We start from the raw sequence: 27,604 nt of genomic DNA on the forward strand, positions 1-27,604 counted from the left end.
CTCCTTTCTGTTGATCATATGTTTTCCACGGGTGGGATAGTGCCGTTTTATTTACCACTGTGCCTCACTTATTCTCTAGTATATTATAGGTGCTCATGACATAGTTTCTGAAGAGGGGAGGGAAAGAGAGAGGGTAAAAAAGATGTGGGGGGAGGAGAAGGAGGGAAATAAAAAAGAAAAAGGAAACAACAAAGGAAGGAGAGAGGAAAGAAAGGAAAAATCGTGTAACAGTAAATGCTGTGAGGAGCACTGTTTTGTAGAGTGACAAGTGAGATATCATCAATCACCCATAAAGGAATAAGACAGTAGCACGGTCTTTGTAATCAATATTTGATTAGAATTTGAAATTGTTTCTAAAGTTATCAATGACCAACTCCTTAGTCTCATTATTTCTCCCAGGCTTCAGATTTCCATTAACAATTAACATTTAAAATACTTTTTGAAAATTTTATTCATTCATTCAATAATTATTGAGTATCCATTTTATACACAAGTAAGATAGAAGGCAGTTAACAGAACAGAATCTGTGATCAGATTCTATGCATTCAAATTAATAGCTGTGTGACCTGAGTAGCTACCTCTCTGTGACCTACTTTTCTTCTCTATAAAGGAGATAATAATAGATCTACCTTGTTATTTTGCTGTGTTATCAGGTGTTATCTGCTGAAGATAGAGTGGTTAACCCGGCGCATGCTGCCCCTGTAGTGTCTCTGAGTCTGTGGTCTAGGAAAGGGGGCAGACTTTAAACACATTATTCACATGAACAGCTGTTTCCTGGTCACTGTAGTGCTTTGAAAAGTTAGATTATACAATGAGGGTACAGGTGTGTAAGGAGGATCCTAACCTAGTCTTGGGTTGGATACTGGAAGCACTTTCCTGAGGAAGCCAGACATAAGCTGAAAACTGGAATAGGAGAAAAGTTTTCCAGGCAAAAAGGGAGGTGCAGGAGTGGGATTGGGAGCAAACACCCTACATTTGGAAGGGCCAGTGTCAGGAACTGCTGTGTTTCACCAATTAATTATAATATGCATTTTCTGTCACATTAAAAGTCCCTGAAATCAGGACATGTCCTACAATTGATGACATCTGAAATTCATGGAAGTAAAAAAAGAGAAAGGTCGACAAAACCTCAGTCCTGTCTTCTTGCTCTCCTCCCCGGGCAGCATGAGCTTCACCACTCGCTCCACCTTCTCCACCAACTACTGGTCCCTGGTCTCCGTCCAGGTGCCCAGCTAATGGCGCCCAGCCAGTTAGCAGTGTGGTCAGCGTCTATGCAGGCACCAGGGGCTCTAGTTCCTGCATCTCCACATACTGCTCCACCAGCTTCCAGGGTGGTATGGGGTCTAGGGACCTGGCCACGGGGATAGCCGGGGGTCTGGCAGGAATGCAAGGCATCCAGAATGAGAAGGAGTCCATGCAAAGCCTGAACAACTGCCTGGCCTCCCATCTGGACAGAGTGAGGAGCCTGGAGACTGAGAACTGGAAGCTGGAAAGAAAAATCCAGGAGTACCTAGAGAAGAAGGGACCCCAGGTCAGAGACTGGAGCCGTCATTTCAAGACCATTGAGGACCTGAGGGCTCAAATCTTCGCAAATACCGTGGACAATGCCCGCATCGTTCTGCAGATTGACAATGCCCATCTTGCTGCTGATGACTAGAGTCAAGTGTGAGACAGAGCTGGCCACATGCCAGTCTGTGGAGAGCGACATCCATGGGCTCCACAAGGTCATTGATGACACCGATGTCACTCAGCTGCAGCTGGAGATGGAGATTGAGGCTCTCAACGAGGAGCTGCTCTCATGAGGAAGAACCACGAAGAGGAAGTAAAAGGCCTACAAGCCCAGATTGCCAGCTCTGGGTTGACTGTGGAAGTAGATCTCAGGACCTCAAATCTCAGGACCTTGCCAAGATCATGGCAGATATCTAGGCCCAATATGACAAGCTTCCTTGGAAGAACCGAGAGGAGCTGGACAAGTACTGGCCTCAGCAGGCTGAGGAGAGCACCACAGTGATCACCACGTAGTCCGCCGAGGTTGGAGCTGCTGAGATGACACTCCAAGAGCTGAGACCTACAGTCCAGTCCTTGTAGATCGACCTGGACTCCATGAGAAATAGGAGGACTAGCTTGGAGAACAGCCTGAGGGAGGTGGAGGCCCGCTACGCCCTGCAGATAGAGCAGCTCAATGGGATCCTGCTGCACCTGGAGTCAGAGCTAGCACAGACCAGGGCGGAGGGACAGCGCCAGGCCCAGGAGTATGAGGCCCTGCTGAACATCGAGGTTGAGCTGGAGGCTGAGATCACCACCTACCGCCGCCTGCTGGAAGATGGCAAGTACTTCAATCTTGGTGATGCCTGGACAGCAGCAACTCCATGCAAACCATCCAAGAGACCATCACCCGCCAGATAGTGGATGGCAAAGTGGTGTCTGAGACCAATGACACCAAAGTTCTGAGACATTAAGCCAACAGAAGCAGGGGACCCTTTGGGGAGCAGGAGGCCAATAAAAAGTTCAGAGGTCAAAAAATTAATTAATTAATTAATTAATTAATTAATTAATAATAAAGACCAGAAACATTGGAGAGCAGAAAGCAAGGGGGAAAATGACCAGGGTGGTGTGCCAGGGCCCACTATGCAGAGCTGCATGGGGCAGATATGAATATGGGACTTTGTCCTACAAGCAATGGAACGTTTCAGAAAGGTTTTTGCAGATAAGTGCAGATGAATAGATAAGTTTATTAAAATTTCACTCTGTTGTGAGGAGAACAAATTGCAAGTGGAAAGAATAGTAGAAGAATATATGAGGCTACTGTAGGAAATCACTGTAGCCTGAATTGGGGTGTTGAGCATGGAGGTACAGAGAAGAAGATGAACTCAAAAATATTCAGTGAATGGTTGGTGAAGATGGACTCAAAAATATTTAGTGAATCCACTGATGATCAAGTGGATTTTGGGATGAAGGTAAGAAGCTTCAGGAATGACCAGAGGTCTTTTACGTGCATAAAAGATGCAATGCTGCTGGATGGAAAGCAGTTCCATTTCCCAAGATAAGGAACTCTGGAAGAGGTGCTGACTGGGGAGATGATTGTGAATTCAGTGTTGAACATGATTAGTGAGAGAGCTTGTGTGGTACCTGGTTACAGTGGTCATGTCCGCTGTTGGATACCTGGTTCTAAAGCTCAGCAGAAATTCTGGAATGGATATACAAATCAGGAACTCAAAGGCATTAAAAAGCGGATGCAAGCTATGGGCATGGAGGAGAACTCTCAGGGAGGGCTTGCAGAAAGAAAAGAAGAATGAGTTCCTAGGTTTGAGCTGAGAGGAATTCCAGTATTGGAATGTCATACAGCACAAGACACCAAAAAACACAGAGAATGGTAGGAGGTAAACGAGACGTGGTGTTGCAGAAACCAAAGGAATAGAGTGAGGATTTCAGGAAGGATGGAGTAGTCAACTCTATTTACTGCTTCTGAGAAGCCAAGTAAGGTGAAGATTTAAAGGTATCCATTGGACATAATGACTTAAAAGTCATAGGAAGCCTTCACAAGAGCTGTGGTGGAGTCACGGATGGTCTTGAAGATGCAGCAGGCTCAGAAGTAGGAAGGAGGTGAACAGAGGGAGAAAGACTATAAGCACTTATTTTATGAGGTTTGGCTGTGAAGATATGGGAGGTATTTGTATCTGGGGAGGTATGTGAGGATCCGGAGGGCTTTTATGTTGATTTTGTTCTGTTTTTCTATTTTCTTTTATTTTTTCGACTTTGTCTTCCTCTTCATCATCTTCCTCTCTTTTTGAAAATGGGAACCCTAGGATATTTCAATGCCAATAGCAAAGATTCAGTAAAATGGGAGAATGTGAATGTAGGAGAGGGAACAATTGGTGTCACCAAGCAGGTGAGATGAGTTAGGACCCCAAGCGTGAGTGGAGGAAGTTGCTGCTTTTCTAAGAGCAAGAAGCTCTCTTCACAGTAACCAGGCACCTGTGCACGTGGTGCCCCAAAGCTGGGATGTTCCTGTGGGTTCTATTTTCCCAGTGAAGCCGGGCAAGTCTTAAGAGTGAGATTAGGCTAGGGTACAGGTTTTTTAGGTAAAATGATACAGATGTGTGTGGGCTTGAGATTGCCTTGGGGGAAACATCGAATGGGGAATTCTGTATTTAGGGTTGGTAGGAGTGGTAATAATGAGTTTACAGTGACCTCTGTATTCTTTCGTAGTGTGATCTGCTGGGATTTGATTAAAGGAGCTCAGTGTATGGCCAAGAGAAAGACTGAAGTGCTTGATCATGCATTCTCGGTTTAGAGGAAAGGAAGGGAAGCTAGGATGGGTTTCACACATAAAGGGACATAGGTGTTGTTGACCTGTGAGGGCTAAGTAAGGAGGCAAACATGTTACCAGTTACTGACCAACGTGATCTAATGGAAAATGTGCAGCAGTCCATCCCCCTGAGCCCTAGCTCTGAAATTTGGTGATAAGAAATACGATAAATGGGGGAACGATAAACGGGGTAGCAATGCCTCCAAGGGGGTCAGAGGGAATGAGAACAAGAACACAGACAGGGAGCTTAGCTTTGGAAAGAGCTACTCAATGGGAGAGGTAGCATGTTTGCTTTTTGCTTAGTTTTTTTTTTTTCCTCATGCCTTGCTCAGAGGCAGACCAAAAATAAATGTCCAGTACATATTCCACAAATGAAGAATAAATAAAGGAGTTAATGAGCAAAAATGGACAATGTTAGTAGAAATATTCTCACAAGAACTCATTTGGTTATTCTTTGGTATTTGATTAAAATCATAGTTCAGGCTACTGACCTGACCTAGATGTATTACTGTAAAATCTAACTTGTACGTTATTTTGAAATTAATCTTTAATTTGAATCAAAGTAAAACAATGATTCAAACTGAATCTCAGTAATCCATCGTGTAGCTTAAACTGTAGATAGAGCACATCTTTGCAGTTGAATGATAAATTGTAGTGTTGAAAATGGAGGAGCTGAGGAGGTAACTGTGGATCAATAGTAGAAAGAGAGCACTGAATTCTTGCTCCAGGTGAAAAAATGAGGAGGAATAGCTGGTCCCGCTACAGATGCATCACATGGCTAGACTCCTCTTGGTGGAGGTGCATCCTCACTAAAGTATCATGACCCCTTTCCCTGTCACCCTGATTCATCTGCACTTACCCTTTCCCAAATTTTCCACTTGCCTGTGTGTTCATTGTCTATATCAGCCCCGACCAATTGTGTATGCTCAGGCTTATCTGATTAGTGCAGTCCTGTGGCCCAGCACCTAAACTAAGGCCTATTGCTAATAAGGGATTGATAAATATTTGTTGATTTGATTAAGATACTATTCCAATTCACTTGGGGTGTTTCCTACCTGTGTGTGAGCTGTTGCTTGCTCCAAATCAAAGCTTTGAAAATTCTAATAAGCATACAAAGCACCGAGATGTTGTTAAAATACAGATTCTGATTTAGTAGGTCTGGCTGGGTCTGAGAATCTGCATTTCTAACCAGCTCCCAGGCTCTGCCCGGGCTGAGGACCCAGGGACCACAGTTTGAGTGGCAAGGCCCTGGAGTGTAGTCATTTCCACATGTCAGACTGCAATATGGATGTTCCCTGGTCTTGTTGAGAGGCTTCTTGAAAACTGAGCCATTCAAGTTTTGAGAATTTAAATAAAAAAGTATAGATTTAAAATATATTTAAATATATTTAAAGTAGATAAGAATAGATAGGTTATCATCCCCTTGTTACAGATGAAGTGGCTGAGGCAGAGAGCAGTTAAATGACTGACCTCAGTTCATGGAGCTAGTAGGTGACAAAATATTTTAAATTCAGTTCTTTTAATTCTAAGTAAAATGCTGTCTCCTACGTCGTGTTCTCACACTATTTGTGTATTCACTCATTCATTCTTCAGTGGTTTATAGAGTACCTTTTTGGGGCATTTACTTTTTCTCAAACTACATTCCTGCCAGCCCAAATTCTATCCTTTTTTTTCTTGAGACGAAGTCTTGCTCTGTTGCCCAGGCTGGAGTGCAATGGCATGATCTCGGTTCATTGCAACCTCCGCCTCCTGGGTTCAAGCAATTCTGCTGCCTCAGCCTCCCGAGTAGCTGAGATTACAGGCATGCGCCACCAGACCCAGCTAATTTTTTTTTTTTTTTTTTTTTTTTTAGTAGAGACAGGGTTTCACCATGTTGGCCAGGCTGGTCTCGAACTCCTGACCTCAGGTGATCCGCCCGCCTCGGCCTCCCAAAGTGCTGGGATTACAGGTGTGAGCCACTGCGCCTGGCTCATCCTGTCTTTAAGACAGTTGGAAAGCATGTTCCTCCATCATAATTTTTGTGCACTTCACTGTTCCCCAAACCCCATCCCTAGTGGGGAGGATACAGATATTCAGGAAGAAAATCTATATTCAGGCTAATCTAGTAATGTCAAAGAAGATCCATTAACATACCATCATTCAGCTCAAAAAACACAACTATGAAATGTTGTTTACCAATAGCACTAGCCATTCTTTTCAAACTCATCCTGTAGAGGGAATGAGTCATCAGTATTTTCTCAGCCATTGACAGCTTCTGGCATTTCTCTACCTGCTTCAGAACATCATATTTTGTTCTACCAAAGTAACTGCACTGAGCATGTGCACCTCAACTTCAGAGGGAGTGTGATAAGTAGGGATGCTGTGAATCTGACTAGCAGCTCTTTGTGCCAGTCTAATTCAAATGGAAGATGACTGTTCAGAGCACTTGTAGTCATTTTCTGTGTTGCTATTTTATGATTGGTATTAGAAAAAAACTTCCCAGAAATATCCACGTTTGAAATGCATGGATTTAACACTCCTTCTGACCATCTCAGAACACCTGAACCCACACCCAAAATGTATGTGGTAGTGCATTCTGCTCCTCAAAAGTCGATAAACCTATACACGTTGAATCTTGAACCTCTAGGACTTCTATACATCTCATGCCGGGGTTCCCATGAAGGATTTGGGCACGACACACACTAGTTATGGTCTTGAATGCTCTCATACTTCAAGTGTATAAAGGTGACTCTGTTCAATGGATTTTTTTCCCGTAAATTGCTCAGTAAAATTAAGAATGACTTTATAATGTAAATAATCTACTGCTCCGTATCTATTTCCTCAGCCTTTTGTCTTTTCTTTGATTTTCTTCAAGTGGGTAAACATAGCTATCTCTGTTATCAGATATGGTGGAGTATCAGTAGTTTATGCTCAGAAATGATACTCAAGGAAGTGTTAGTAAAATGATAAACACTGCTGATTTAAGTAATTTCTCCTTCAAAGAGCTCCAAGCACTTTATTATATATTTTATCTTTCATAGCCCTGTGGAGAATATGGCAATCATTTATCCTCATTTTACAGATGAAAAACTGAGATAAGTGAGTTAATATGGCAGGAATGCATAGTTTTATAAAGAGCAATACGTGCTTTTGTAGGTAAATTAAGCAGAATATCCAACTGCAGCTGCCAGTGTCCATGGTGGCCTTCCCTGGCTCCTTTCTCCCATTCCTTTCTTCCTATCTCCAAGTTCCAGGACGAGTGTGTCTTCTGGCAGCTGAACTCTCTTCTCAGTTAAGTCTAATCCAATCCACTCCCTTTCTCTACCTCTCACCAGCATTTAGTGTTGACGGATTGCAGTTCTTTACTAGATGTTGCTAGATATTTGGGTGAATGCAGTACATTTAGAAGAAAGGATCTTAAAGTATTATTAAATAATACCCTATTGATAATTAGAGATAAAATATGATTCTATAACCTCTACATTCTTAGAACACTGCAACCTCCGCCTCCTGGGTTCAAGTGATTTTTCCGCCTCAGCCTCCTGACACTTTTTTCTCAATGATGATCTATTTTTTAATTTCATTTGCTGTGCCTAACACAAACTTTTTATAAATTAATAGCTGATTAATGTAAACTATTGGATTCATTAAGATCAATGAGAGAAATGGTTTCATAAGAGCTTGAGTATTAATATTTACTAATATGAATATACATGTTCATGTCCTTTGGTTTCCTACCATGTTGTAGGTATTTTTTGTACAGTATAGCACAAGAGATAGTGCTTAAGAATGTGGACTGTAGAATCAGATCTGGGTTTCATTTCTAGTGCCACAACTTACTGTGGAAACTTGCACAAAGTAATTATCTTCTTAGAGGCTCAGTTTCCTGATCTGCAAAACGGCATTAACAATACCCAGCTCAGATTATTGTGAAGATTTATTTATTTATTTAATGTATTTGTTTTTATGTTTTACACTGCAACTGCGACAGATGAAGATTATCGTGAGGATTAAACAAAGATAATGCAGGCTAAATACCTAGTGCAGAATTTGGCATGTAGTAAGTCTTCAACAAATGGTTGTGATTGTTGTTGATGATGATGATGAAGAACAGCTGTGGAGATAGGAAACACTCCTGTAGATATTTCTTAAAATATTCAAATAAAGTGTGTACTGAAATCTTTTCCAAAATAGTATCAAACTGATTTCAGATGCATCAAACAAGAGTTACTGACTGCTGTTTAGAATTGTGATGCACATCTGGAATATACTTGGTGATTACAGTTCAGACTTAAAAGAGCTTGCGGGGAGCTACTCTCTGCAGCAGGAAATTGCAACCTGAGGGCAGATTACTTGTGGCAATACAATACTTTAAAGAAACTAAAATATTTTTAACAAAGACACAGGAAAATTAGCTATTTAGTAGCACCTGGCAGCTCTCAATTCAACATTTAGAGATTTCTGGAAGTCAGACTGGGCACAGTGGCTCACGCCTATAATCTCAGCACTTTGGGAGGCTGAGGTGGGTGGATCACCTGAGGTTGGGAGTTCAAGACTAGCCTGGCCAACTTGGTGAAACCCCCCTCTCTACTAAAAATACAAAAATGTGGCAGTGCACTCCAGTAGTCCCAGCTACTTGGGAGGCTATGGCAGGAGAATGCCTTGAAACTGGGGAGGTTGTGGTTAGCCAACATCATTCCATTGCATTCCAGCCTAGGTGATAAAGGAAAACTCTGCTTAGGAAGAAAGAAGAAAGAGAGAGGGAGGGAGGGAGGGAGAGAGAAAGCAAGGAAGGAAAAGAAAGAAAGAAAGAAAGAGAGAAAGGAAGAAAGGCAGGGAGAGAGGGAGGGAGGAAGGGAGGGAGGAAAGGAGGGAAAGAAAGAAAATGAAGAAAGAAAAGAGAAAGATGACAGAAAGAAAGAAGGAAAGAGAGGGAGTGAAGAAAGAAAGAGAAAGAAAAAAGAAAGAAAGAAATGGAAATGAAAAACATTTTTAAAAGGTAAATCGGCCGGACACGGTGGCTTACGCTTGTAATTCAACACTTTGGGAGGCCGAGGTGGATGGATCACTTGAGGTCAGCTCAAGACCAGTCTGGCCAACAGAGTGAAAACCCATCTGTATTAAAAATACAAAAATTAGACAGGTGTGCGGGCAGGTGCCCGTAATCCCAGCTACTCTACTTGAGAGGCTAAGGCAGGAGAATCTCTTGAGCCCAGGAGGCAGAGGTTGCAGTGAGCTGAGATCACACCACTGCACTCCAGCCTGGGCAACAGAGTCAGACTCTGCCAAAAAAAAGAAAAGAAAAAAAGAGGTAAAACATTTTGACTCATGAAACCTTAATGTATTGGGCACATAGTAACTTTAGGGAAGGCCTACCTTCTGTAATTTTTAGGCTTTCTATGTTTCTAGAAGGAAGTTAAAGCAAATGTTGAGGTAGAGAAGCCCTTAGACTATTAGAACAAATAAAGTGTGAATTGTCGAATTTCAAAAAATAAAATCTAATTATTTCCAAGAACAATTGGTGATTGTAGCCCAGTCTAGTAGTAGTCACAGAAACTTGTGGCTACAAATGTGATCCCACTGTTTTACATGGGATCAGAGTAGCTGCGTGAGCTGGTCCATAGTGGCACAGCAACATGAGTTGACAAGAGGAGGTGCCCAAGCCATAGCCTGGTGCTCTCAGAGGGCCCTTATCATGAGCAGCCACAATCATCTGCAGTCAGAAAGTTAATGTTAATTTTGCTGTAACAGCTTCAAAAAGAGCTTATTCTTTCAAGTAGTTTATATTACTTCCTGAAGCTGTTTTTCATCAAGAAATGCATAATTTATTGAGATTAAATTTGATGTTCCATTATATTTCATTACATGTTGCAATAGCAATTTCCCTGGATGCTGTAACCTCACAGAAGAGGGAAACCAATATTAAAGGGCTAAGAATGCTACTTGTTCTTCAGGTGTCCTTAAAACTAGGCAGAGTTAGCTTGATCAAAAAAGCAAGAAAAATAATATTTTGGCTAAACAAAATAGCATGAAAAAATACAAATGGAAAAAGCACAGACAACAGTTACTTCCTCGAGTTTTATTCATATTATTTATTTATTTAGAGATACAATTACAGGTACAATTTCACCTTTATTTGAATGATAACAGATGAATGGAGTCTAACCTAAATTTTCTTGCCAGTCGGAATTTAAACAACAACAGTGATACTAAGAACACGGGGGTAGGAGGGGGGCACTTTGTGAGTGTCAGTTTGAGAACTAAATGAGGTAATACATGGAATGGGTTTAGAACAGTGAGTGTTAGTGATGACAGACACTGATATTGTCACCGAAACTCTTTAACATGACTATAGATTTCTAAATGAGGATTACTAGATTATTCTAGATTGAGCCACAAGCATAATGGGGTAAATGAGGCTCCAGACTAATGCTAGCTATCCAACAGAAAAATGTGAGCCACATATGTAATTTTGAGCACATGTCTTTTAAGCACATGTAATTTTGTGACATGTCTAATAGAAATGTTACAAAAATATACAGAAACAGGTAAAATTAATTTTAATATTTTCTTTAACTTAATGTATCCAAAATATTATAATTTAACTGTGATTTAAATAAATATTAATGAGCTATTTTACATGTTTTTTGGTACTAAGTCATTAAAATTTAGTGTGTACATTACCTTTTATAGCCCATCTCCATTCAACCTGGCACAAGTTCAAGTCCTCAGTAGCCTCTTGTGGTCAGGGGTATTAGACAGTGTAGTGTTTTATGACAGCTACCCACTTCCATCCTTTCTGAAGGTGCACATGTTTCTTTGGAGGGGGTCTTTCTTCTTTGTTACAAGATGGGCAGACAATGTGCAAGTCCACCACATTTTGATAGAAATACATGATACATGTAGTCAAGTGCTGGGAAGAAGACTGTTTCGCTCACTCTAAAAATAGTTTGCTTCAAAAGTTATAGAATATTTATTTTTTTGGACTGGGTCTTCTATATTTGCAGTTCAGTAAATTGTGGCAAATTGTATAGTCAAAGCAGAGAGAGGTTTGTTTTTTGTTTACTTTGATAGGGAAAAGATTTGCTGCTTAGGCTTCTCTTAAAAAATTACTTATTGGGTTTAGTAAATATTAATTGTTCCCAGTGAGTGCAATCATTTTGCCTGCTAGGATGATTCTGATTATGAAGAGTTTGGTAGCTGAACAGAAGAATATATGTCCTACAAATATTCCTTAAGACTCTTTATCAAGGTCATTATTGAATGCATTATGGTAGCAAGAAACCTCGTAGCTTTACCCAGTTGAAAATAAACATGACTATGTTGCACTGAAAGCTACTTAAATAATTGTTAAGCAATGGAAATTTGTGTGTTACTTCTAAAAATTACAATATATTAAGTAAGGTAATAAGGTTAGCTTTTATGTGGAATTATTTTATCAATTATTTTGATTTTTTAAAATATTAGACTTCATTTTGAAATGTTGGTCTTTCATTATTATCAGATTACATAATGTGTCAGTACACACAATTCTCTCTTGTAAGTTTTTTCGTGGGGCCATGGAAATTTTGAGTTCAATTCATTCTTTCTGGCTAAACTTGTAAATGAACTCAATATTCCTGGACCTTAATTTTCTTATCTGCAAACAGGGAAGAATAGTAAGAGTTAAAAAGAACAAACGTGTATACCCAGCTGACACTGAGCTAAACACTTTCCACACCTTAATTTACCTAATCCTCATCATCACCAGCACCCATGATGTGCCACTATGCTATCTTCATTTCACACATGAGGAGGCCGAATTCACCCAGGATCACAAAGCATGTGGTGGAGCCATCATTCTTCAAGCCCATGCCAGAACTTCTCTGGGGAATTCCTTGATACTTGAAGTTATTTGGGGAAAAAAACTGACCAGAATTACTTATAATTATTTGAAGATATCTTAAAATTTTTTTTTCCTCCTGTTTAGAAGTTTTTACATAGGCTCACTAACATATTAGGCAATTCCATAAAACCAAGTGTGCTGTTGATTTTAAGAAAGCAATCTGGTACTATGGAATACGTCCTGATGAAATGATGGCATTGGTCCTGGAAAACAAATGGGTAGAAACTGATTCAAATGCAGGTTTGACTGAATCACCCCTGAGGCTCCTGGTAGCTGGGGTGTTCTGTGACTTTTGGTGAATGCCTGGGTTGGAGAGCAGCATTCCTGTGCCTTTATTGGGTTTCATATAGCTCAAGAAGGCAACGCAGTTCATTAGTAAGAAGACAAGGTGAGTGTTAGCTGTTGAGATAAGGTAGCTGAATAAATTTTTGAATGTAAAAGTAGGCCTGAAAGCAGAACTCTTAGTCCAGTTGTAGGTCTGTGCAGAGTGGACTGAATCATGGCCAACATTTTCCATTTTCATCTCATTCTTCATAGCATCGATCACCACTAGAATCAGTAAAAATTAAACCACAGCCATAGATCCTTTATGAAGTGGGGAAAGTTCCAATTTTGAGGAAGAAAGGGGAAAGAGAGAAAGGAAGATGGTGAAGTAAGGGAGGGCAGAGTAAAGGAGGGTGGACAGAGAGAGAGATAATAGAAGGAAAACAAAATGTGGCTCTCTAGGCTAGAATGAAGTCTTTGTTAAAGTTGCCTACTACACCACTGAGATAATGATGGCTGAAATAAATCACATCCCTGCCTGTCCTTGGGGTTAAGCAGGCTTTCAGTGTTGGAAAGAGAACTCAAGAGAAATGTTTGTTTTAGCTTCTTGTGAGAAGGCAAAGCCACCAAATGAAGAGATTACCACCAAGAGTGATCTGGACAACAAAGCCTCAAAGCAAGTGGCTTCTCCATAGTTACTGTACTAAGTGGAGAGTTCCTGAGCACTCTGTTTAGAAGTGATGTGGGCAGTTGATTGGTCTTTCCAGAGAGCATTTTGAATCTGCTGAATGTACTGAAGGCAAGATTTAAAAGGCTATTTCTCTTGGCTTTATTATTTTTTTCTACAGGTTTTGAAAAGCAACATTTACTTTCTATTTTTTCCAGTGAATTTAAAATACTTCATAATATTTATAGTGTGTTACTTCTATCAAATGTTTATTGTGTGACCAGGTAACTGAAATTATTTCATGCTGAAAATAAAGAGACTACGGTCATCTTCTCACTCAGGGAAAATGTAGAAGAGAAAAATAAAAAGTTATGTTTGGCTGGGCGCAGTGGCTCACACCTGTAATCTCAGCACTTTGGGAGGCTGAGGCAGGTGGATCATGAGGTCAAAAGATCGAGACCATCCTGGCCAACATGGTGAAACCCTGTCTCTACTAAAAAATACAAAAATTATCTGGGTGTGGTGGTGTGCACCTGTAGTCCCAACTACTCGGGAGGCTGAGGCAGGAGAATTGCTTGAACCGGGAGGCGGAGATTGCAGTGAGCCGAGATTGTGCCACTGCACTCCAGCCTGGCACCTGGCAACAGAGCAAGACTCTGTCTCAAAAAAAAAAAAGTTATGTTTGGTTCCTTGGGCTCAGTATCTCAGAGTTGTCCTGTTGCTACTCACCATTCAACCATGGCACACAGTTTATTGGCTAAGGTAAGCCTGCATTCTGGGTGGGTCTGTGCTGCCAGTGCATCTATTAGAAGAATCACATAGATCCCAACTTGCCATCATGTGGAGGGGGGAGTGAAAGTTGGCTACCTGAACAAGGACTATGAATAATGTGTGGAAAATATTTTTTTTCTTCATTCCTTTCCTTTCATATCCAACACCTTCCCTCCCGCAAACTGCCTCTCCCCTGAGTGGGTAATGGGGTGCCTGTCACAGTGATTCTAAGTCTATTTGTGGGTCTATGGCTGGATAACTGAAGCAGTGTTTCCACAAAAGAATGAAGGTTTTGGCATATTGCTCATAGTCCGTCACATACAACAGATATTCACAAACATTTCTTAGCATAAGTGTGTGAATAAGTGATTCTTTAAAAACTCATTATTTGAGAATTTGATTTTCTTCCCATAGTGGCTCCCAAAACTGGGGAAGGGAAAGTATCTAAACAGATCCAAAACTTACAAAAATCACAGATACCATTTGGATGGGTAACAAATTTCAAGATCCAAAAGGATGGAGATAGATTGGAAACATGAAACAAATTCAAGAAAATGAAATTTAATACTCAACCATACACCTTTGAGATGGGAGAGAAATGGTTAACTGCAGCATGGCAGCATGTGTAAATACAGCCAAATTTCCCATCGGTTGTGTTTTATCAGTGCCAGAAAGGCTAATGCAATTCTAAACTACCTCAACAGAAGTAAACAGCACACACAAAAAAAAAAAATCAAGAAAGTGAAGCAATTATTTTACTCTATTCTGAGGTCACAGCCAGTTGATGAAGAGATATAGGAGAGTGCTAAGGTGGTCAGTTTTAGAAACCTTGGCACAAGCAGAATCTGACCAGCCTTGGCTGGGTGAGTGTGGGAGGGCTGGAAGGTACTTGAATCTACTCTGGTGGCTCCAGGAGAAAGAACCAGGAATTGTATATAGACGTTGAAAAAGGGCAGATTTGAGTTCAGTGTAAAGAATAATTTTCTAGCTGACTTGCCTCTTTAGGAGCATGGAGGAGCAGGTTTCTCAAGTTGGTTATGTTCAAGAAGAGGTTGCACAGCTCGTTACTGAAGATTTCCTCTCAGGTTGGTCTAGACAAGTCACTGTTTCCCTCAAACTCTGTGGTTGTGGTTCGCATGCCATGTTGTGAAATAAAGTGAAGTCATATGACAGAAAGGAAATGAGTTTAAGGTCTGCAAAAGTAGATGGCCATCAATATTTTCCATTTCCACAGGGTCCATAGGTCAAAGCAGGCAGGCAGCTGTCCAAGGTGCTGGAGGGAGGTTGGCATGTGTAGGTGGTTGTGCTCCCCCAGTTGTCTTCATGCTTGCTGTTTGTTTTAATGCCTCTGGATTTTTTGCTTTTCTGTTCCTCATACAAATCTACACTTCTCCCTTCCCCACATGCACTGAGCCTTAAACTAAAACGAGAGAAAAAAGCATTGGAAATGTGTTAGGGAGCTGGGGCTAAACTACTACCTAGGGTTTCCTTCCTCTGCCCCATTCCAGCAGTAAATGAGTCCATTTCACTTTCAAAGGTTCACCTTGGTATATAAGGTTGGACTGTTTGAATGGATTGATAGTTACAGTAGAAATAAATTGTTCTGAGACACTTGTACTAATTTCTTCTTGATTTCTTAATTTTATCCTTTCTATAGTACATACGTATCTTGAAAGGAGACAGAAATCTTAGGCAAAATAATAGCAATGATTTTTATGGTGAGGTGGAAGGAATACTCGATGTTTTAGCTAAACACCTCTGTGGCCTTAGGTACATCCAGGAGCTGTGTGGTGGTAATAAACTTGTCAACTTCTTCACTTCCTATTTGTGTTGGCTTTTCTACATCATTTGACTTCTCAATCCCTTAGTTTCTTCCATCTATAAAATCTAAGGGTTGTAAAAATGGAATGTTAATATATGTCAATGTAAATACATGTTAATACACAACTATGGGTTGTGAAAATAAGCTAATACATGTCAAGAACTTATTGGAACAATGGCATGCACACACACAGTTTTTGTATGTTGTGTTGAGGGGGTCCTCAAGACCACCCTTATCTACATTTGACAATTTTGATAATATCATCTCCATAATTTACTAGAAAGACCCACAGGACACAGAAAAGTTGTTAGACTGACAGTTATGGTTTACTCCAGAAAAGGATATAGATTGTAATCAGGAATGGAAAATGGTACATAGGGAGGAGTCTAGGAAAGACTAACTCTAAGATTCTAGTTGTCTTTTCAGTAAGATTGTATGAACAGAACTTAATTCTCTTAGCATTAATGTGTGACAACATCTATAAGGTGTTGTCCACTATGAAGGTTCACCTGTGTGCTGGTGTCCAGGTTTTTATTGTGGGGGGGATGCAGTACCTTCGTGACTGACCTTAACTGCTCAGTCCTCAGCCTTTCCCTACCCCCTCTTGTTACCGGACCTCACCACTTACCCAAAGTTAGCCTTTAGGTCGGGGGTTTCCACAGTATCATCCCTTCATGGTTTACCAGAAAGGTGTTATCAGAAAGTGGTCGCGATTCAGACCCCAAGAGAGGGTTCTTGGATCTCACACAAGAAGGAATCCAGGTTGAGTCCATAAAGTGAAAGCAAGTTTATTAAGAAAGGAATAAAAGAATGGCGACTCCATAGACAGGGCAGCTGGTTGCTCATTCTTACGATTATTTCTTGATTATATGCTAAACAAGGAGTGGATTATTCATGCCTCCCCTTTTTAGACCATATAGGTTAATTTCCTGACGTTGCTATGGCATCTGTAAACTGTCATGGTGCTGGTGGGAGTGTATCAGTGAGGACAACTGGAAATCACTCTCATGGCCATCTTGGTTTTGGTGGGTTATGGCTGGCTTCCTTACTACAACCTGTTTTATCAGCAAGGCCTTTACGACCTGTATCTTTTGCTGACCTCCTATCTCATTCTGTGACTAAGAATGCCTTAACCTCCTGGGAATGCATCCCAGCCATTCTCAGCCTTATTTTACTCAGCTCCTATTTAAGATGGAGTTGCCCTGGTTCAAATACCTCTGACACTCTTACTGCCTTAAAAGGGTCAAACTGATATAGTGTGACCTAAAGCTCAGACACACAAAAGCAAGCATGTACTATAAATCACACTTTTAGCATAAACTACTTGGCATGAACCAAGGTCTCAGATATACAAAGATCTTCTTATCAGGCAGGCCATTCTAAGGGCTCAGAGGAGCCAGTGAAAGGCCAGTCTTGAAAACTTGTAATGTGTAGGGTTTGGGCACCCCCAGGTCTACTGAGTTAACAATTTACTGCACATTTGTGTAAGTTTTACTTATTTGAACAATGTAACCATTTTTATAAGGAATAATTTGTTTTTAGTTGTGAACATTTATTAAATATCTACTGCATGATAGTTCTTTTTATAACATTTTCTCTGTAAGCTGGAAAATAATTTGGTTGAATTTATATCAACTTAGAAAAAAATCATTATTACTCTAATATAAAAGGACACATCAAAGACTACAGATCGTTACTAGTATTGCAATAGTGGTTGATCATAAGAGTGCTCCATAAGTTTTAACTATAATTCCATGCCAAATGCTCTATGCATATTATTAGTTGTGGTCCTTATTAACAACTGTGGGAATTAGGTAATAATTCTAGTAAGCAGGTGAGAGAATCAAGGTCCAAAGAGTTTAAAGAACTCCTTCAAGCTTCCCAGCCTGTAAGGGACAGAATCTAACTAACTTTATCATCTGATTCATGGTCTTAACATCATGCATGATAGTTTCCAATGACTCTGAGAGACAAAGGGTTTAAAAAGTACACTAAAACATTAAAAATTCAACAAACTTTATATATCTCAGGGCACATAGGATATTTAGATGCTGGGGCAGAGTGTGGCTAGAATACATATGTCCCTTTTACCAAGAGAAGAGATCACTGCAAAGAATATTCCAATACTCCAAAATGCTTTTCTCCATAAAAATATGGTATGGCAAGCAAAAGTAAGAAAAACAGAAATACGAAAGGGAATACATTGTGTAGTTATTTTGAGTGTCTTTGTTTCTTATTTTTATTTTGGAGGCAGGGTCTACGTCTGTCACCCAGGCTGGAGTGCAGTGGTACAATATGGCTCACTGCAGCCTGAACTTCAGGGCCCAAGCAATCCTCCCACCTCAGCTTCCTGCATAGCTGGGACTACTGGCATGTGCCACTGAACCTAGTTAATTTTTGAGTGTCTTTATTAAAAAGAGAAACATAAAATCTGAATGTCTTCAAAGGTTCCAAAATTATCACCATGAATTGTCATTTGTAATTGTGTCTTTTTCCCTTCCCTCTTGTTAGATCTCAGTCTGTGGTAGAAGCTGGGACACTGAAACATGAGGAGAAGGGAGAGAATGAGAACACTCAGCCACTCCTGGCTCTGGACTGAACCCTGAGTGAGTCACCCCAATGCTCCCGCACACTGGCCTTCAGTGGTATCAGCCACCCAGGAAGCACATACGCAACTGACCCACATGGACACGTGTGTTTTGCTTGACATAAGGTCCTCCACTCCTGACCCCCTGCAGTGACTGTCACCAGCCATCAATCTGAGCAGCCAAAGTTAGACAAAGACTTGAGAGATGCTTTTTTTTTCTCCAGTAAAGGGATTGGAGGATGGTGCAAGGCATTTATGTAAAAAAGATTCTCCCTCCTTTCATATTTATGGTAGCAAATTAATTGAAAAAATAAAAAACTAAATTTGATGCACACCCTGCATTAGGACAAGAATTTTTCTGAGGTATCACACAGGAACCCTCTCCAGTTTTTGAAACTTAAGTGCATTTCCAAGTAAATGTATCAGAGTTAAACTGTGCAGACATCATTGTCAAGTTTCGTGTAGTACAAAACCCTGAGACAATAGTATCTCCAGTAATTTCCATTCTTACTAAATTATTTCTTTTGACCTAATCACCAGCAATGAATTGTTCAGCCTAAGAGCATGTTCTCATAGGTCTGAGTATTTGCAAAGTTTGCTTATTTTGATATCCTGCAAAAAATTATTATTTTGATGTCACATCTCTTGTCAGGTCACTAGCTGACTATCATGAGCTGATTTTAAAGGAAGACACATGCACGTGAAATATGATTATTTCATCTTAGCAATGTGAGTTCCCACAGGCAGCTCAAGAGCCCATTAGTGCAGCATGTGTGTGCAGAGGAGACGTCTCATTGAAAACATGTCAGTGATTAATGAATCCATTCAAGTTGTCTCAATTGGGTCACTACAGCAAAGAAAAGTGCTATCAAACCATTTACCCCTTGCCCCCCAATCCTCCTGCAACTATTAAAGATGTGGAGAAAGAACATGGTTGTTGGTGAGAGGGTAAATAAATATTCAATCATGGAGCAAGAGCCATACGGATGGCTAAATATGCAGGTACTGAAATTAGAGAAGACTAGAGAGAGATGCAGGGTGAAATGCCAAAGGTCATTTTATTTACCTATTCTCCTTAGAAATGGAGTCCCCAACTACCCATTCAAAGGAAATCAGATACAAAATAAATGGACACCATACGATATGATATCCTTACTTGTGCCATGTTTTCCAAGACCAGTGCATATTTTTAGATATCTCTTATTTGCCCAGCTATCTGCATGACATGGGTATTTATTAGTATGACCAGTTGGTGCTCAATGTCAAACAAAAATATTTTGGTTAATCATGGGCAGTAAAATATGATTTTACATTTTAAATATTTGGGAGAGAGAATTTGTTAGCTAAATAATTCAAAGGAAAGAGATGATTCAACTGGTCATAATCACCCCTGCTAGATATTATTACTAATATTATTTATTACATATCTTTCTCAATGGATCTAATGTTTTATTTTTTTCTCTACTGGTAAAGAATGATAACAAAAGTAATTTTTGTGTTACAACCTAGGAGAAATAAAGTTGTTGAAACAGAATTAAAAATATTTCTCAAACAACTGCATCACAATATAAATTAAACTAACTCATTTTGTAGACATTTTAAATCACAAAAATAATAATATTGAACTAATTCTACCAATGCAGTGATGGAAACATTTTTCTTATGTACCAAGACATAGGTAAGAGAAATAAAGAATTTATGTGAATTAGAAAATCCACTTTATTGCTCGGGTTTAAAATAGTTGTGGGATCCAAGTATTTACAATGCTATTGGAGTCAATTACTGACAACACTTTGCAACAGTAATAACATTTTTAGTTTTCAATTGGCAATATATAGAAGCCTACTGTAGTGACCTGATTTTAAATACCATATTATATTTACTAAGTTAAGAGCTAGTTTTAACTTTCTTCCATAATTTCATTACATGAATGTAAGATGATGGCTCAACGATGATGACTTATAGTTTGAATTTCTTTATGTGTACGCAATATACATATGAGAACCAAATTCAATAAGTGAGACGAATGTTACTACGTGAGCACTGAATTGTATTGCCCTTGCCAATTATTTCCTCTGTTCAATAAATACTGAAGGACACAAATACCATTTACTTTTCAAGAGTTTGCCTTCTCTTCTCAATTAATTTTAGTAATTAATTTGGATATTTTCCCTCTCATGCCTCTTCATCTGATTCAGTGAGGTTTATCAATACCAGCAAAACAGAAGAACAGGAAAAGTATTTTGCAAATTCATCTACTGGAAGCTAATGTTCTTAAGGTCAAGCAAAAAGGGTCAATTTCAATTTCAAAGAACTGTTAAATGACAGTCTACTTTTGTTTTTAGATGGAAAAGAAAGTACAAGTGTTTTTCTACCTATGAATGAAATTTGTTGATTTATGTGCCATTCCTGCAGCATTCTTGTTCATATTGGCTTAGAATTCAGCGCATGAATATCATTACATTCTTATATCTAACATTTCTAGTTAGCTTTGATTTAAAAAATGCAAAATCTGATGCATTCATACTTTTTACTAAATTAATGACTTGATCATCTTTGGAATGAGTAGGAAAGACCATTTTCAACTGTTATTTCTATGTTGTGAGTAATGTTGAAATTAAATATAGATGATAATAATTGTTATTTCACGGTGATGTTTAAAACGGCAGAAGTTTCTCAAGCCAGGGAGATGGAACAGTCTTTAAGACTCTTTCATCAAAAAGGAAAGCAATCTGGACCTTCTACACCCAGGACAAGGATCCTGGCATTCTTGGTGACCTTTTACTCTGCCATCCTTAATATTGCTACAGAATTGTGGCGGAAATCATCTCCAAGACCGAAAAGCTGGCTGCCCGTCATTCACATGGATCTACCATAGGCAAAGAAACTGTGTCCCCAGGACATGCCTCATGGATGGCCAAGCAGCCAGGAGCCAGACTCCCTGTCAGTCACCTATGCACCTGACCCTGAAACAACATATTTTTATTTTCATAAACTGTACTTTCCCCCAGAACCTCTAATACTTGGTATTAAAAAAATTTGCATGTGGGATTTTTATAACAATATAAAATAATCCATGGTCTTTTTTCAGTGTGAAAAGTTCCTCTTTGAAAGAAATATGATTTTGACAATATTTCCATCACCGGTGTAGTGAAAGGAGTATCTGAATCAAGATTTAGAAAAACCAAACGACTTGAGAGTTAGGATGGGTACAGTTCATAGACACTGGCACCATGATCTCTTACTTTTTTGTATTAGGAAAATAAAACTGCTTTTTTCATGAGTGTCTTTTACTAAGAAGGATTAAAAGAGGGAAGTCTGAGTTCCCCAGTAATGCTACCATTAAACATCTAGAAGTAAAGCATTTATACAGCTTGTCATTAAAATCAACAAAAATGTAGTGGTACATGATGACAAAATGGTCTAGCTACACTATAAAAATATAACTGCATAGAAAAATTACAAACTAAAGCAATCCATTCACAGTTTCTACACAAATTCTCATTATACACTGATTTAGACCTATTCTATGTGGGAAAAATATCTTTGGCTGGGAAGGTAGAAGCTATCAAATGCTCACCTTAAATACCGGCAGAAGACCAGTGCTGTCAATGGATGACACCCAGCAGGGTGTTTTCTAAATGAACTGCAGCGAGGCAAATATTCCCTTTAGTGTCTTCTAACCCTAGGAGGAGGCTTAGAATTATTCAGGCTGCAAATCAAGGGAATTAAGAGTCTTAGTGTTCAAAATTCTATCCTTACACCCAAGGAGATGGAACCAGAGAGGCAGCCTCTCTCCAGAGCATCCCAAACTTGCATGAATTCCTGCTAAATTGCGGGAAGGCTGCGTCTCTGCTGTGGTGTCAGTTCCGGGTGCCACACATCCACAATGAATATCAGCCGGAAAGATGAGGCGTCCTGCCATACCTCGTGCTCAAAAGAGTCATCAAAGATGAGTACCTTGCCTTCCTCCCAGGTCCTGCAACAGAAAGACAAGGATTCCTGAATAAAGCTTTGTGTGGTTAGGTGTCTGAGGATCAACTCCTGTACATGTGTGAGAAGTACCTTTGGTAACAACCTTTGAGACATAACCAAATAACTAGAACATCAAGCCCAAATTTGTTCTTCCCTTGATGATTAGGAAAGAATTTCAGAAATCTTGTTATGAACATCAGTTTTCATTGCTCAGCACTGGAGATGTACAAATGACAGGGGATTGGTGATGAAGACATACTGGTTTTATTACATGCCCTTCAATTATTTTGTATATTATTACATGTCTTGCAATTAATCTGGTTTAGACATATGGGCAGTGACTGGCCTTGGGCATCTCTATGCCTCTCAGGACACCTGACAGGGGGTCTGCACATCTCCAATCAACTGTGTTTTCAGCTCACTCCACTTGTTCAAATTTCATTTTATGGAAGAAAGGAATCTACTTAAACACAATATCCATAAAGCAGAAAACTAAATTAGGAGTTTCCTAGCTAGTATTCCGGCTGAAGAAAATGGGCAGATTGGGAATGAATTTTGTTTATATTTTTAGTATCATCTTCTATGCAAGTGGGTTATCCATGGAATATTTTAAATCAATGTAGCAAAATACCCTATAGAGCTTCCAACATTACCTCATAAGATATCTGTATAAGGACTAAAATCTAAATATAGTGTTAGTCTATTAAGAGAGAAACATACAGAAGGCAGTAACACAATGCTTTTCAAATCCAAAGAGAGTTTATGAGCTACATTGATGGTTTTTTCTTTTAAAAATAGATATTAATTGCCAATATATTAAATACCAAATTATGTTTTTAAAATAAAATTTTTGCTAGAAAATTTTCTTTAGATACTAACATTCCACTTAAGCACTGAAAATTTTATATCTTGGATTAGCAAATAATGACAATGATAGCATGGGAAATGCTAGCTTGATTTCAAGTTACTGTATTATCATAAAGATGTTTTCCTTGAGAAAACTAATGGTGACTTTTTATGTTCCATATTAGGTGATTAACCAATATAAACTGAGCAATACTACATATATTGCAGGACTTCACAACCTTGGTACTACCGACATCTAGGCCAGATCACTCTTTGTTGTAGGGGCTGTTCCATGCACTAGAAGATATTTAGCATCTCTGACCTCCAACCACTGTAAGGCAGTAGCATTCCTTTTATACTATTAGGTTGGTGCAGAAGTAATTGTGGTTTTTGCCATAGTTGTGACAACCAAAACATCTCTAGTCATTGTCAAATGTCCAGGGTAGGGGCAGGGGCAAAAATCATTTCAGTGGAAAATAACTGACACACTGAATAAATCTGACAATAAAATTTCCAAGCTACATAAACTAACGGATAAAGTAATGAGTATTTGTGAGTTAAAAGTTCACTGAAGTTGGGAACTAAACCTCTACTTCTACTACCCACCCTCCTGCCTCCACCCACTGTGCTACCTCACACACTTCATGATATGGTTTGGATGCGTCCCTACCCAAATCTCATCTTGAATTGTACTCCCATAATTCCCACATGTTGTGGGAGGGACTCTATGGGAGATTATTTGAATCATGGTGGGGCGGGGTGGCTTCCCCCATTCTGTTGTCATCATAGTGAATAAGTATCATGAGTTCTGATGGTTTCATCAGGAATTTCCACTTTTGCATCCTCCTTATTGTCTCTGGCTGCCACCAAGTAAGAAGTGCTTTTAGCCTCCTGCCATGATTCTGAGCCATGTGGAACTATAAGTGTAATTAAACCTCTTTTGCTTCCCAGTCTCAGGGATGTCTTTATCAGCAGCATGAAAACAGACTAATACCCTTTGCCTCATGTCTTGCATTCCACACACACATGTTGATTGGCTCTTTTACAACTCGTCTAGAGGTTTAAAGAGTTCCATTGGAGTTCCATCCAAGGATAGCAAAAGGCAGAAGTCTGTGGACTCAGGAGCAAATGACAGGCATGCATTCATTACCATGCAAAACCCAAATTGAGAAGGCAGAACTAAGGGGGGTAAATACACTAAGAAAAATCAGTGAAACGGTCCACAGCTTCCACAGTTAGGTGGTCATTTTCCAGGTCTTAGTGTTGTCACTGGGATTAGCAATGTCAGTGAGTACCACAGACAAGCCTAAAATTTATGCAGAAGATGAGGGAGGAAGTGTACTCAAAAGGAAAGGCAGTGCACCTATGTTCACAGCAGCAGCACTATTCACAACAGCCAGAAGGTGTGAGCCACCCACACGTCTATTGATGAATGAACAAACAAAACGTGTACACATACAATGGAATATTAATTCAGCCTTAAAAAGGAAGGAAATTTTGACACATGCTACAACATGTATGAACTCTGAGGACATTATGCCAAATAAAATAAGCCAGATGCAAAAAGACAATTTCTATTTGATTCTACACATCTGAGGCCCTAGAGTAGTAGTCAAATTCACAGAAGACAGAGAGGAGAAGAGTAGTTGCCAGTGGCTGGTGGGAGGAGGGGAATGGGAATTATCATTTAATGAGTATGGCTTCAGTTTTGCAAGTTAAAAAGAGTTCTGAGGATAGACTGTAGTGATGGTTGTACAATATGGATATATGTAATGTCACTAAACTGCACACCTAAAAATGGATAATATGGTAAATTTTGTTATGTGTATTTTACTACATTTAATATAGAGAAAAAAAGGGAAAGGAAAAGGAGAGCATGTGATAGAGGAGAAAGAGAGAAGGAATACAGCAAGATGGGAATTTATGGTCTTTGAGGGGAAGCCTCTTGACTCCGGCATTTATTACTTATGGGAGCTAAGGTGAGTTACTTAGCATAATTGAGTCTTTGTATCTTCATCTGCATAGCTGACGTGAGGATTAGCATATGGTTGGCACATAGTAGATATTCAATTAATGACACAGAATATAAAACAGAGAAGGAATGAAAATATAAAGAAAAATAGGGAAAAGATAAAAGACAGAGGTGAAATGTTGAGAAGTAGTATGTTACCAAAAATGACCCTGGCATCACTCTGTAGGAAATCTGCCTTCCTCTGAGACAACTAAAAACTTCCAAGGGAGACGAGATATAAAAACATCTTCAGAGAATCTGTGAAATGCACTTTGTACAGCAATGACAAGTGATTTTCAAAGTTTTTTGGGTGGCAGAGAAACTGGAAACTACTTAAAATACTAGAAGTAATTAAAATAACGGAATAGAAAATTCTAGCCCACCCAAAAGACATTTTTTACTAGATTATGATAGGTATAACAAAGCCAAAGATCTAGAAATGTTTTGTGGGAGAAAGGCCTTAAGCATTCCATTCATTAACTTAAATTCCCTGTGAACTGGGAAAAGTTATTAGCACCAGAACACACTGGTCACTAATCAGTGCATATAAGAGTAGAACTTAAGAACCACAGGCTTGTGGCTTTCCAGATACATTAAGTCAAATACAGATTAATGTAAATCATTAATGAACCAATTTTATAAATGAGAAATTTGGAGACGTAACCCAAAGAATGTTAATTGGCCTGTTTTAGGGTCACAAAACTCTATGGGGAAAGTGGGTACTGTTAGACATATTTGCCCTTCCACTTTCTTTCATATATTTCCCCAGAAAATAGCAAAGACAATCAATTACATAATGTAGATTTCTTCTGAATTCTTAAAAAAATGGTGCCTTTCAATCAGTTATTAGAGATAGAATGACTAAACTGCAGTCACAATTCACCTAAAAGGGGAAAATGGAAGAACAATAAAACCTCATCCAAGCCATGTCCAGACTTAAGTGACTCCAGGTTAAATTTGAGATGTTCACTTGCTTGGGAAAGAATGAGTGTTTTTTCCCACAGCAAAGAGAGAGGAGAATAACGATGTGAAAGGTCTTTAAATTGCTTCTGAATGAAAACCAAAGACTCTCATTAGAATGCAAAGAACTAGTTTTCAGGCCACTTGCTTTGTGAGCAAAGCTCCATAAAATAAGATTAAGTTACACTGGAATTATGACATAGAATCGGCCCTTTGGAGAAACGATCTTCAGAGTGGCCTGTGACAGAGTCTGCCTGGAACTACTGCCACAGCCTTTGTCCAAGGACTCAGAGAAGTAGAGATTGGGGATGGGCACTGCTTTCTATCCCTAGACAGCAACCGTGGCTCACAGCTGGAACTTCCTCCTTCCCTTCCTCTCTCTCTTTCTCTCCTCCCCACCAACCCTTTCTTTTTAAGACAGGATCTGCTCTGTCACCAGGATTGAGTGTGGTGGGACCATCTCAGCTCATTGCAGCCTCTGCCTTCCAGACTCAGGTGATCCTCCCACCTCAGCCTCCCAAGTACCTAGGACTACAGGCATGCACCAAGATGTCCAGTTAATTTTTGGATTTTTTGTAGAGATGGGGTTTTGCCATGTTGCCCAGGTTGCTCTCCAACTCCTGGGCTTAAACAATTCTCCTGCCTTGGCCTTTCAAAGTGTTGGGATTATAGGCATGAGCCACTGTTCCTGGCCTACTGTTAGAATTTCTTACCCCTAAGAGAAGAAAGCCTCTCTCTGGGTTGTCAAAAGATGTAAGAAATATCTGGTCACATGATAAAACAGTATTATATAATCTGTCAACCTCTCAAATTTTAATTGTAATTAATGATAATGATAAAATGGTGACCGTGCACATTTAATAACTATAATTTGGTCACAGAATTACCAGTGATATTAGTAAGGCTAAGTAATGATACTAGGTGCTTACAGAGCCTTCCACTTACAAATGTTATAGAAAATATCTTGGCTATCTTTGCTAAAATGTTCTGAGATTGGCAAAGGACATGATCGTGATTTTCACACAAAGGAATCACATGGAAACAGGTTCAGATGTCTGCAGTGACACCGTGATTTTGTGGCAGAAGCAGGAAGTCATTACAGTCCAACACACTGGCTTAAGACCATGGTCCTGGGAGACACTCTTAGCATTTGTAGATGATATGCTGAGGTGGACTGCAAGGCATGAAACAGGCTGAGTGGAAAACAGAAGAGAGTCAAAGAGCTAAGGAATAAGGTTATTTGACACAGCTCTTACTCATTCTGATCTACTGAAATTCACCAGTTCGGACTCCATTTAAAGCCCTGGCATGGCACACCAAAGGTAAAACTGTATTGTCATCCTTCCTCTTCTCTCTCCCTTCCTAACAAACACAGACAACTTCTGCCTTCCTCCTCTTAGTTCCAGGTCAACAGCAGTTGAGGGTTTTGTAACTCAGATGAAGACACTGAAGCAGAAGGAAAAAGAAAGAGAAGGAAATAAAAAGTCATAGTGTTACTGGAAAGGGGTCCCAATCCAGAGCCCAAGAG

The 27,604-nt window shown here is 39.6% G+C and overlaps 2 protein-coding genes and 1 pseudogene across 12 annotated transcripts in view; 2 read left to right on the forward strand and 1 right to left on the reverse strand.

Moving 5' to 3' along the window:
- The window catches only part of CLVS1 (clavesin 1), a 197,639-nt gene extending 177,243 nt beyond the window's left edge, over nt 1-20,396 (forward strand). For both annotated transcript variants that reach the window (XM_012463718.2, XM_012463719.3), the window contains exon 6: nt 18,209-20,396. In XM_012463718.2, the coding sequence (XP_012319141.1) occupies nt 18,209-18,296 (88 nt within the window). In that variant the 3' untranslated portion in view covers nt 18,297-20,396. The remainder of the gene's footprint in view (nt 1-18,208) is intronic.
- LOC105724874 (keratin, type I cytoskeletal 18-like) lies at nt 1,165-2,459 on the forward strand (annotated as a pseudogene).
- ASPH (aspartate beta-hydroxylase) overlaps nt 19,319-27,604 on the reverse strand; it is a 221,692-nt gene continuing 213,406 nt past the window's right edge. For 9 of the 10 annotated variants that reach the window (XM_064384230.1, XM_064384227.1, XM_064384226.1 and 6 more), the window contains one exon: nt 19,319-22,263. In XM_064384230.1, the coding sequence (XP_064240300.1) occupies nt 22,113-22,263 (151 nt within the window). In that variant the 3' untranslated portion in view covers nt 19,319-22,112. The remainder of the gene's footprint in view (nt 22,264-27,604) is intronic. The other variant, XR_010345529.1, reaches the window with a different exon arrangement.

The sequence above is a fragment of the Aotus nancymaae genome, unplaced genomic scaffold (genome assembly GCF_030222135.1).
Source record: "Aotus nancymaae isolate 86718 unplaced genomic scaffold, 86718_ANA_hifiasm-v0.15.2.pri h1tg000036l, whole genome shotgun sequence".
NCBI classification, from domain to species: Eukaryota; Metazoa; Chordata; class Mammalia; order Primates; family Aotidae; genus Aotus; species Aotus nancymaae.